Below are 12241 nucleotides of genomic sequence, written 5' to 3'. Positions count from 1 at the left end.
GGAACGCCAGTCCTCGAGAGCCATATTCCAGTCGGGTTTTCAGGATTTCCCCAATGAATATGCATGAGATCTATTTGCATGCACTGCTTTCAATGCATATTCATTGGGGAAATCCTGAAAACCCGACTAGAATACGGCTCTTGAGGACTGGAGTTCCCTACCCCTGTCTTAGACAACTATCATCACTTCAACTCGGAAAACAGTTGAAAACATCTGTTTCAGAAGGCATTTTGTTGAGAACCTTTGCTTGTTATTTGGTATTAAGCTTGACTTTTAGTATTTTTTGATGATGGGTTGAATGTATTGTGTGTTTTATTTATTATGTTTACTTGTATGTACGTTTTATTTATTTATGAGTATTTTCCTGTAACCCAGTTAGATTTCTAGATAATGCAGACTATAAGCGCTTCTTTTATCAAGCTATTCTAGCGGGGTTAACACGTGTGACTTTTCATCATGTGTTAACCCCATGCCGGCCTAAAAACTGCCGCCTGCTCAAGAGGAGGCAGGAGCAGCTAGCACGACCGGCGGTTTAGTTCGTGCTATTGCACGCGTTAAACCGCTAGCATGGCTTGATAAAAGGAGCCCTCAGTTTGACAGCTATATAAAATAAAATAAACCCGGTCCTAGAGGCATGGGAAGGTAAAGCAGCTTGGAGAAAGTCACACAAAGTCATTGGCAAATGAAAGATTTTAAACTCTTCTTTACAGAAAGATTCTGGAATACAAAGGGAAGTGATTTTCTTTCTAGGGTTACTGGTTTAGTCTGTTCTATGCCAATACATTTTCTGCACATACCTAGTGAGAGATTATTCTTTTGTTTCTGTTGTGGCCTGTATGTGGTTTTTTTGTTTTGTTTTGTTTTGTTTCACCAGTTAAATGAGTCTGAAGAGAATGCTGTTCTCACAATATGATGGGGATAACCAGCCTGGCCTCGCGTGGTCCGATGTGGATTATAAATGTATCAGTACAGATACACTGCTAAAAAAAATGTCTACTTACTGGTCTTGGCTGTTGTGTTTTTCATCCTAGTTTCAGCCAACCTCTGAGCATGCCCTTTTCTCCTGTTCTGTGGTTGACGTCTTCACACAACTCAATCAGAGTTTTGAGATTATCAAGAAACTGGAGTGTCCTAATCCTGAGGCGTTATCTCATTTAATGAGGAGATTTGCAAAGGTAACTTAATATAGTACAATAGAGTATACATTTAATTTGATGTTTTGAATTCAATTTCTTGCCTTTCTAAACCTTTGCTTGAGATGAGTAGTTAGGACCCCTTGCGGAAAAGCTTACAATCTAAGGACTGACTCTCAACTTGCTGCTCTAATCACTAGACTGCTTCTCCACTTCGAACAGGACACGTGCCTTTAAACTTTAATTTTCATGACTGGATTATTAATCAATTTGCTCTAGATCTTGTGTTGTTCAAACTTCTCTGTTTGATCATTTTAACTTTCATTGTGTTTGGGAATATCCTAAATTAATTGCCAATATATTGCTTCCAAAATTGTTTTATTAGGACCCTGTGTATAAAATTAGTGAGTTCCTGCCTATATCTTTTAAAACAGAATAAAAGCCTCGACATCATATAACAAAATACTGTGTTGTAGTATGGAAACTTAAGGCCCAGTATTCAGACTGCTTATAAAAGAAATTGCCAGCATTTATATGGATAGCTCTTGGCAGTTTAAGTTACTGTTAGAGAATGGCACAGGGGCAAATGTGCCCCTGTTCCTGTGGGATCTCAATAACTCTGTCCCTTCTGTCCCTGTCCCATTCCTGCAAGCTCTGCTTTAGCCACATAAGCCTCAAAAACTTATAATTTTAAAGTGTTCTAGGCTTGTGCAGATGAAGACAGAGCCTGGGGGATGGGATAGAGATAGAGAGATCCTGCAAGGATCACTAGAAAGCACTAGAAAGGTAATTCTGTTGGTGTGCTATATATAAGTACCTAGAGTCTGTCTGATAATAATCACATATTCTATAAAGGGACGTAGGTGCCTGTTTTCCTTTATAGAAAGCTAGAATAGCAGTATATAAATATGCATGCATTTGAGCATAAGCACTTAAGGACGAATTGTATAAATGGCACTCAATAATTGACAGAGACGAAACCAATGGAGTTGAGTGAGAACCATTTTTTCAGTGTCACAAACTGACTCGGCACGAGTCATGTTTCGGCCAAAGGCATGCATCAGGAGTCTAAAATCAGAAATACAAAATATAACAATGGTAAGACCTAATAACAAACGATTGCATTAAAATATAATCGTTTACATATAAGAATAAAAAATGATAAATCAAACTACTAAAAAAGATGTCAAATAAGGGATACAATAATGAACACATATCAAATGAGAAATGAAATCATAATTATAATAATGATGAATGATAATAAATGTAAAAGGAGAGCAACGTTCCAAACTGATTTGGTCCCAGTGATAAACTGATGTTGACTAAATATATATATCATATGAATATTGAAGAAAGGAAGAAAGAGAAAAGGAAGAAAAAGGAAAGAGAAAAAGGAAAAAAGAAGAAATAAAGGAAAGAGATGAAGAAAAAGGCCACTTGGCATTTATCTGTCATGTTTCTATATAAAGGAAATAAAGAAAAGGACAATCTGGGATGACCACCTTTTATAGAACAACGATTCCTGTGCCGAAAATTGGGCACCAGTATTTATGCCAGCTGAAAGCCGGTCTAAATGCCAGTGCCCAACTCAAGCCATTTGGTGCATAAATGCCACTATTCTATAAAACTGTGCCCATGCCCCTTCCCTGGCCACACCCCCTATTGAGTTGCATGCTACAGGATTTAGGTGCCTAGTGTTACAGGATATGGTGCAGGCAGATGCATGCACAAACCCAAATTAGTGACAACTTCAGTAATTGATTGAGGTGAATTAATTGATAGTTGCTGTAGAATGATGACTGCACCCCGACAGCAGCAGGTTCACTCGTTGCTGCTGCCTGAAGATTTAAAATGAGAGCAGCTGAGGAGGAGGTAGGTGGGGGAGTTGGTAGCTGGAGAGAGAGGTCTAGGGTAGAGGTCTGCACGGGAACGGGGATCGCAGGAATCCCACGGGTCCCGCGGGAATCCCCCTAAACCACAGGATTCCCACGGGGACGCCCCTCTAGCCAACAGAACTCCCACGGGGATGGAAGGCTTAGGAAGCAGGGTTCGTACATATAATATAATGGACACGTCAGCTTTAGTAAAAGAGGGGGGTTATAAGTTAATTACCAGAACAGAAAACAAAAAAAGGGCTCCACCAAAGAGATTCCAAAAGGAAAACAGCAGCGCAAACACAAAAGATATTGTGGAATTGATGATACTGTCAGAAATAATTGCTGCTTTTTATGGGGACGGGCGGGGATGGAGGTAGATAATTTATTGTTCTATTGTCCATTTATTATGGCTTTCTGGAAATCAATTTGGGGCCAAATTAATAGTTTGTTAGAAAATTATGTGGCATTATCGTATAATACAGTATTATTTGGCATGTCTATGAGGGCTAAGAGCCAAATATCTTCAACAAATAATAAACTCTTACTTATTTTAACAGGAGTTGCCATACAACAAATAACATGAAATTGGAAAAATGGGAGTAGATTAAACTATAGTTTTTGATGGAATTCAGTGTGTCATATTTATAAAATGGAAAGAACATTAGCTCTTCAGAAAGGAAATTTTAATAAATTTCAAGATGTGTGGGGGCCATTAACAAATTATTAAAATGAATAAATATCATTTCCCTGGTTAGTACAAATGAAATAATGGGGAGGAGGGGTAATTTTTTTGAATTTTCACTAGGTGCTTTAAATGAAAGGAAAGTCTTTATTATATGATATATATGTTGTGATATATTGAAGAGTTGGGAGGGAATGGGATAAAATATATTGAGTATGATTAATTACAGAATTTCAAGTGATATATTTAAGTTAAAATGATGTTACTTTTTGTTACACTTGATGTAAGTTATTAAAATAAATAAATAATTTTTAAAAACGAAAAGAAAATTCTTTTTTCTTCCTTTAGCTTTAAAAAAAAAAAATTGTAGTCCCAGTCTTTGCTTTCTGCTTTCGTCATTTTCTTTTAACTCTCTTGCCAGGATTTAATGTTTGTTGTTTTTCTTTCCTTCTTTTCCTTTCAGCTTTCTTCAATTTATTTTCTGCCTCTGTCTAGATTAAATTCTATTTTACTATCCAGTCCTCTATTTCAGTGGTTCCCAACCCTGTCCTGGAGGAACACCAGGCCAATCGGGTTTTCAGGCTAGCCCTAATGAATATGCATGAAGCAAATTTGCATGCCTATCACTTCCATCATATGCAAATCTCTCTCATGCATATTCATTAGGGCTAGCCTGAAAACCCGTTTGGCCTGGTGTTCCTCCAGGACAGGGTTGGGAATCACTGCTCTATTTCCCTCTTTCTACTGTGTCTACCTACAGCTTGCTATCTCTTTCCCTCAACCCCTCCAATATCCCACTAACTCCATCCTCTTCCCCCATCCACTATGTGCCTTTTCTTTATCCCTTCCTGTCATCCAGGATGTGCCTTTTTTTCCTACCCTTTTCCATCCAGTGTTTGAGCCCTCTCCTCCCCACTTCCATCCATCATCTTCCCCATTCTCTCCTACTCACTTCCATCCAGTATATTCTTCCCTCTTTCCTATTCATTTCCATCCAGTGTCTGTTCCCCTCTCTCTATCCTCCCCACTATCATCCAGCATCTGTTCCCCTCTCCTTCCCACTATGATCCAATGGTCTGCCTCTTTTCCCTCCCCACTTTCATCCAGTGCCTATTCCCTTCTCTCTTTCTCCCTTTGCATTTGGGCCTGTCTCTCTCCCATTCTCTCTCTCCTCCCTTCATAATCGGGTCTGTTTGTCTCTCTTCCTCCCTCTGCAATCAGGTCTGTCTTGTCTCTCTCTTTCTCCCTGCTAAGGTCTTTCTCTCCCCCTCCCTCCACAATCTTGTATCTCTGTCTTCCCTCACCCCCTGTGGTCTGGTATCTCTCTCCTTTCTTCCTTCCCCCCTCCCTTCCCCCAATCCGATCTCTTTCTCCTCCTCCCCCCCATGGTCCACTCTTTCCCTCTCCCCCACTTTGCATCAGGTATCTCTGCCCTCTCTCCCTTCCTCCCCAGTTAGGTCTCCCTTTCTCTTTCTGTCTCTCACTCTAGTCTGCTCTCCACCCCCCACCCCTAGTTGGGTGTATCTCTCCCTCTCTCTCTTTCTCCCTCTACATTCGGATCTCTCTGCCCTCCCTCCCCCCCCCCTCCAATTGGGTCTCTCTCTTTCTCTCCCCGGATGATTGGATGTCTGTCGCTCTCCCCCTCTCTCCCTGGTTGGGTATCTCTCTCTGTGTCATCCCTCCCTGGTTGGGCTTCCCTCCATGAGTCTCTCTCTCTCCTCCCCCCCCCAATTCCCATGGTCAGGTATCTCTCTCTTTCCTTCCTCCCTCCCTCCAGTCTCTCTCTCTTCTCCTTCCCTCCCCCCTCAGTCCCCTTTTGGCATGCATACCTACCTTGCTGGCAGAGCTTTGCCTTATACGCTAACACTGCCGGTCAGCTGGCCAGTTGAGTCTCCTCTCTCTCTATGGCAGTTGCAGCTAGAAAGGAACAGGAAGTTGAAATCAAATATTCAATTGTTGATAAAATTTTGTATGCTCTTATTTCTGTTATGCCGTTAAATTTGTATATTTCTGAAACTGTATCACAGTAGTCCTATTACTAGGTTTGCTATCTCCAAGATTAACTCATTGATTGTATTTGTCTGACATTATTAATTATAAGAATTTTAATGCTACTGATGTATTATCGCTGTGTTGTCCAGCTTCTCTTTAAACCACATAGAACTGAGAGGTACTGCAATATAAAAAAAAAATTTATTATTACTATTTATGCTTATATTTGATCATTTTTCTATTATTATGCTGTTAACAAAAATATAAGTTTTTTGTCAAACTGTTCCTGCCGTAAACCACCTTGGGTGAATTTATTTGGTTTTATATCCTGTCCTCCCAGGAGAGCTCAGAATGGGTTACAAATTTATAAACATATTAAAGTGAATTTATGTGAGGTGATGGCAAACATGGCATAGGAGGACATTGTTTGACAGTTAACAAAGCATGGTAAAACATGACAAACATAGTATTATAAGGGTGGCTAACATAGCATGATAACCATAGTTTTATATATACAGCATAACATGGCAAACATAGTATTATATATACAAACGTAGCATGGCAAATATAGCATGGTAGATATAGTATACAAGTGTGGCTAACCTATTATGACATGACAGTATGATATATCACCTGGTAGAACCTAAAATGGTAGACATGAGATGGCAAATATTGTGTAGTGGGCATATCATGAGAATTTGTAGCACAGTACACATAGTGGGGCATATTCTATAAATGCCATCCCAATTGTAGGTGGCAGTAGGCATCCTACCACTGTCTAATCAGTCAATCGGGATGCACGTTAAAGAAAAAAACAAAACCCGAGACAGGCTGCTTATACCATAGGCATCTGTCACAGTTGAGGGAGACATGTAGGGACACTTAAGCTTGCCCATGGCTAGGGCTGGGCGTGGCCTTGAGCGAGCTTAGGCAACCCTACGTGTCTCCCTTGGGCCCCAATAGGTGCCTGAAATGTAGGCTAACAAAAAGCTGGTTTACATCTCAAATAGACACGGCTGCTATGCTGATCGTGGCAAAGAAATCTCACTGCCGCGTTCAACTGAGTAGCCACGGCAGAGAACTCACCCCTCTGCAAAGTCGTTCAACAGGAGGGATACCCAATCCCTCCTGCCCCCCCCCCCCCCCAAGCAATCCCCGGCAGGAAGAAGTGCCCAATTCCTTAGGCCGGGACCTCCCCCCCTTGAGCAATCCCCAGCAGGAGGAGTGCCCAATTCTTCAAGTTGGAACCCTCTGAAACATCCCCTCACCCAAACATGATAGGCAGGAGGGATGCCCACTCCCTTTTGCCAGAACACCCCCCCTACCCAGCATCTGATCGAACCCCCACCCACCTGGCGATCCCCTTAAAGGGGAGAACACCACCCCCCAACTCCCCCTGTACCTTGTAAACAGAAAGTCCAGCCGAAGGGAAGCATACACCCTCTGGCCAGCAGGCCCACCACTGGAAAATGGCAGGCCTTCCCTTTCCTGGTGCATTCTGGGATGTACTTGGGAGTAGCCTAGGAAGGGCTAGGCCTTAGGAAGGGCCTTAGGCACCTGAGCCAACCAAAGTCTTAGACCTCCTTCCCAGTGCATTCTGGGATGCACTGGGAGGGGCCTAAGTCTCTGATTAGCCAGATACCCATAGGAGGGGCTTTAGGGACAGTCTCAAGGTGAAGGGCGCATCCCGAGGGCACGCGTAATTGGTTTTCTTCATGCAAGCAGAGCGGTTGATTTGGGGCATAGGGTAGAAGTTTAATGACCATAAACACCAGTGCCATGCCATGGAAGAGTTTGTAGACCATTATTAGGCTTTTGAATATACATTGTTTGTTGATTGGCAGCCAGTGGGCAGAGCGCAGTGCCGGAGTGATCAGGTCTCATATGTGGAGATTCATTAGGAGTCGGATGGCAGTATTTTGTACTCGTTGTAGTTGGGTATTTTTTGTAGTGAGTCCATTTAGGAGCATGTTGCAGTAGTCCATTCAGCAGATGAGCGAAGTCTGGCTCCAAGAAGTATCATCTGATTTTCCCTAGCTGCCGGAGATAGTAGAACGAGGCAGATACTACTTGGGAGATATGGTCAGAGAATGAAAGGTTGCTGTCAAGAATCACCCCCAGGCTGTCAGGGTGGCAGATTCCCAGTACATCAACAGGCTTGTGAGTTTGGGGTCATCTCTTCTTATCTAGAGGAGTTCGGTTTTCACCACATGTGTGTATTACAGATGGCGTCAGGCTGCATGGTAACTGCCTGACACTGGCAGTCAGACTTGATATTCAATGGCAGGTCATGTCCAGCAACTGGAATTGAATATCTGTTTTTATTTTTGTTCACAATAACTTATGCAGTTAGGTTGATATTCAGTGCTAACTACTTATGTGCTTAAAGATAGTCCTGCCTATTTATGCAGCCTGTTTTAACTGCCAAACATAGCCAGTGTGGTGCTGAATATTTGCTATGTCATGCAGTATATCTGGTTAGCTGCTAACCGCAGATATTCGGCAAGAGATAACCAATTTTCTCCCACTGAATATCCACGGTTAGGTGCTAAAACTCTATGTAACCGACCGGGAGCCATTCGTGGCTGGTGAAATAGTTTTGAATATTAGCCAGAAAAGCTTTTAGTAAATCAGACCCTTAGATTATAAAGCATAATCTGGTATCTTAGACTTTTAGGAACTAAAACAAACTTAAAGCTTGAATTATCCAAAGTTTTTCCACTAGCCACAGAATGGAATGAATGTCTGTAAGTTCAGTCCTGCTCATCCGAACATAGCCTGTATGTAGCACTTTCTTACCAGTCAATATATTAGGACATTAGAGTTCCATGTGGTATGAATTTTAAAGTTCCATCTTCATATGATCTACAATACAAAGAGAGCTAGCAGCTTTCCCACAATAGCTAACTTGCTAGTTATACACAAGGAGTGACACAGGGCTATAGATAGCAGGACTTGTTTATCCACTCCTACCTTAGATAAGATAATATTCAAGCACCTGTCTAATCTCATGTACAAATTAGACCCCTTACTTTCTTACTTCCGTTGCTCTATCTTATCTATCTGTTCAATCTACCCCATGTTGTCCATTAAAATGTTTTATTGTTTTTCCATTGTAATGCTATTTACCATAGTTTGTATTTTATCTGAATAATTTTACTGCTGTAATTCTCTATTGCTTATTTTTGCTGTACACCGCCTTGAGTGAATTTTTTTTTCTAAAAGGTGGTAAATAAATAAATTGAACACAATGCACAAAAAAGGGAGTTCCAAATACCCAACACAACGCAATGGCACCCAAAAGAAGAGTATAAACGCCTGCAGAGCTGGAGCAATTTCTTTATTTCAGATTAAAGACCTGCCACTGTCAGTGTATCGGCTCTTAGCCTGCCTCAGGGGTCTTACAATTTCTTTTGTAAAATTGCTCTTCCCAACTTATGATTTTGATAGAAATGGCAAGCAACAATCATTGCTACAGGTTGCTGAAAGCAGTTTAATCATAAGTTGGGAAGAGCAATTCTAAAAAAGAAATTGTAAGACCCCTGAGGCAGGCCAAGAGCTGAAACATTGACAGAGTCGGGTCTTTAATCTGAAATATAGAAATTGCCCCAGCTCTGCAGGCATTTACACTCTTCTTTTGGGTGTCAAATAAATAAATTGACAATTTTTTTTCTCTAAAAATTATTTTCCAGGTCACTAATCTAAATGTTTCTCTTCCCAGACTATTAACAAAGTGCTCGTTCAGTATGCTGCCATTATATCGAATGACTTCCACTCCTACTGTGGGAAGGAAAATGTGGTAAGCTTCAGAAATGCAAACCTAACACCCTGTTCTGTCTTTTGTGTCTTAACTCATTTGAAGCAGTCGACTGCTCGAGGCCCACTATCCCCTGGATTCTATATATGGCAACCTGATTTGCGTGTCCAGATTTGGGCCTTTGCCCAAGATGAATACACAGATCAACTGAATAACACAGCCTTAACTACCAATAATTGGGACTGAAAACCAATTGCTGAATTTAATTGGCACCACTTAGGATTTGTGCATGCATCTGGCTGCATGCTATAATGCAGTGGTTCTCAACCCTGTCCTGCAGGACCACCAGCCAGTCAGGTTTTCAGGATAGCCCTAATGAATATGCATGGGGCAGATCTGCATGCCTGTCACCTCCATTATATGCAAATCTCTCTCATCCATATTCATTAGGGCTATCCCGAAAACCCGACTGGCTGGTGGTCCTCCAGGACAGGATTGGGAACCACTGCTATAAGACAAAGCACCTAACTCTGCTGGCACATAACTCAAAAGGGGGTGTCACCATGGGTGTGTCAAGGCATTTCAAAAAGTGCCAGCACTTACATCAGGTTTCAGCAGGGGTACGTTGGGTACCTAGAATTACGTGCAGCAATTGACACTAAGTATTATTTTATTACTAGTACTATTTATTATTTCTATAGCACTACCAGTACATCCCCTTTATAAAATATCACTTCTGGTACATCCCTTCTGGATTCTATACTCGAATTGTTAATCTGTATCCGCGATCCAGTGTTTGCAGAAATGCAACACTTCTCTCACCATGTGCTCCTCCTACTGCTGAGAGAGAGACAGAGCCATCCACAGTTTCAATTTCTGCAAGCAATCTATGCAGAAGTCTTTCTGATCTGATCTGCTTTTTCTTTTTTTTTTTTTTTTTTTTTGCAATTTCAAGTCCATTTTTGGTGGCTTAGATGCTCCATGGAACTGGACTGTTACTTCACCGAGAACCTTTGGGGGACCTGTGGAGACAGCCTGCTGGGTGCCACCCTTTCGTGCTTGGGGTCCATCCCCTTGAGAGCTAGCTTACCTTCTGACAGTGTCAGATGTTTAAGCACAGGCTGGGTGCGTCCTGAGTAACAGCCCATGGGGTATCAGAGTGCAGGCTGCATTTTCCTGCTCCCAGCTGTGTGGAATGGGGGCGGAGGTCTCAGTCGGAGTTCGTCCGACTGGCAGTCTGAAGATCATCTTTGTGTCCTGACGGCGCAGCCTCTGTATTGCTGCAGCTAGGTATGTGCAATGTTCCAGGTTACAGTAATACTAAATTAAAATTACCATGTCAGTCACTACTGTGCACTAGTAAAGTTGAGTAATTCCCCCTCTAAGGGTGGGGGACGGGAATCCATCAACATAGACTACCATTAAGATATGTTATTTTATTGCTATCAGCAGTTATTAATAACTAAGGGACCCTTTTATCAATGTACGCTTAATGTGTGAAAACAGACATCTGCACAAAGTCATGAAAGTGTTTGGTTTTTTGTTGGTTTTTTTTAAATAATTTATATTCCGCATATCCTACAATTCTATGCAGATTACAAATTATTCAGGTACTCAAGCATTATTCCTGAACTGTCCCAGCGGGCTTCCATTCTATCTACCCTATTTAAGCACACTAAAGTGTGGATTATTGAATTTTTAGGTATTTTTCTGTGACGACACATGGCATGGGTAGATAATGGAAGTGAAAACTTGCACACTATAATTATGCCACAATAACTGGCTAGCTCAGAGTTAAAACAAGAGAACTTAGCACCTCCTGAATAGATAAAATAAGAGAACTTAGCACCTCCTGAATAGAATGCAGCAAGAGCTCCTGTGTTAACTCTTGGCAGATAGTATGCACTAATGGTAATATTAATGCATGACCTGCAATAAAAATAGAGAGCATGCCCTCCAATAGGTGCCACATTAAATCTGGGTTTTGTACAGTGGCATAGTAAGGTGGGGGGTGGACCGTCCTGGGTGCCATCTTGGTGGGGGTGCCAGCAACCCTCTGCCCCCTCCTCATGCCTTGCTCGTACTCTCCCTTCCACCCCACCGTACCTCTTTAAATCTTCGTCAGTGCAACAACTTCTCTGGCCTGCTGCTCGCGCCGGCCTGGCTCTCCTCTGAAATCATTTCCAGGTCATGGGGCCAGGAAGTGGCATCAGAGGGAAATCCAACAGGAGCCAGCAGGAGCAGCCAGCAGGAGCAGCAGTTCGGAGAAGCTTCTCAAAATAGTGAAGATTTAAAGAGGTATGGGGAAGGGAGGGCGTGAGTGTGGGATGGAGGGGGGGAAGGAGTGAGGCACCCCAGGAACCTACTACCCTCACTAACACCACTAGCTTTGTGCACGATAAAATCTTGCATAAAATCAAGCCCAGACTCTAGCACACTTTAAAATGGCCTCTGAGTCTCATTGCATAAAATGGGACTTGTGGTAAAATAACACCACTCAACAGTATCCCATATCGATAACTACACCCCTGAGAGGGCAATTCAATAACAGGGCACCTGGAAGCAGGTAAAAATGCTATCATCCAGATTTTTTTTTTTTTTACATCAATGTAGATTCCCCTTGTAAGATGGGGAGTCAACGTCAATGTGTTAAGTCTACCCACACCACTCTCTCCCCCCCTTGCCTACCACACTTCCTGGCAAAATAAATATGGTGAACATCCTCACTTGAAAATAGCCTTCTTTCTAAAATACCATTTACACTGAAGGGCAATCTATACAGATAAATACTGCTATTTAC

At 42.0% G+C, this 12241-nt stretch overlaps 1 protein-coding gene across 11 annotated transcripts in view; it reads left to right on the top strand.

Annotated features, from left to right (window-relative positions):
• Positions 1–12241, top strand: part of UNC13C (unc-13 homolog C) — a 769821-nt gene that overhangs the window by 642807 nt on the left and 114773 nt on the right. For all 11 annotated transcript variants that reach the window (XM_033920485.1, XM_033920487.1, XM_033920488.1 and 8 more), the window contains 2 exons: positions 1032–1175; positions 9406–9483. In XM_033920485.1, the coding sequence (XP_033776376.1) occupies positions 1032–1175; positions 9406–9483 (222 nt within the window). The remainder of the gene's footprint in view (positions 1–1031; positions 1176–9405; positions 9484–12241) is intronic.

Source organism: Geotrypetes seraphini, chromosome 14 (genome assembly GCF_902459505.1).
Source record: "Geotrypetes seraphini chromosome 14, aGeoSer1.1, whole genome shotgun sequence".
Taxonomy (NCBI): domain Eukaryota; kingdom Metazoa; phylum Chordata; class Amphibia; order Gymnophiona; family Dermophiidae; genus Geotrypetes; species Geotrypetes seraphini.
This window is presented reverse-complemented; position numbering and strand designations above follow the sequence as displayed.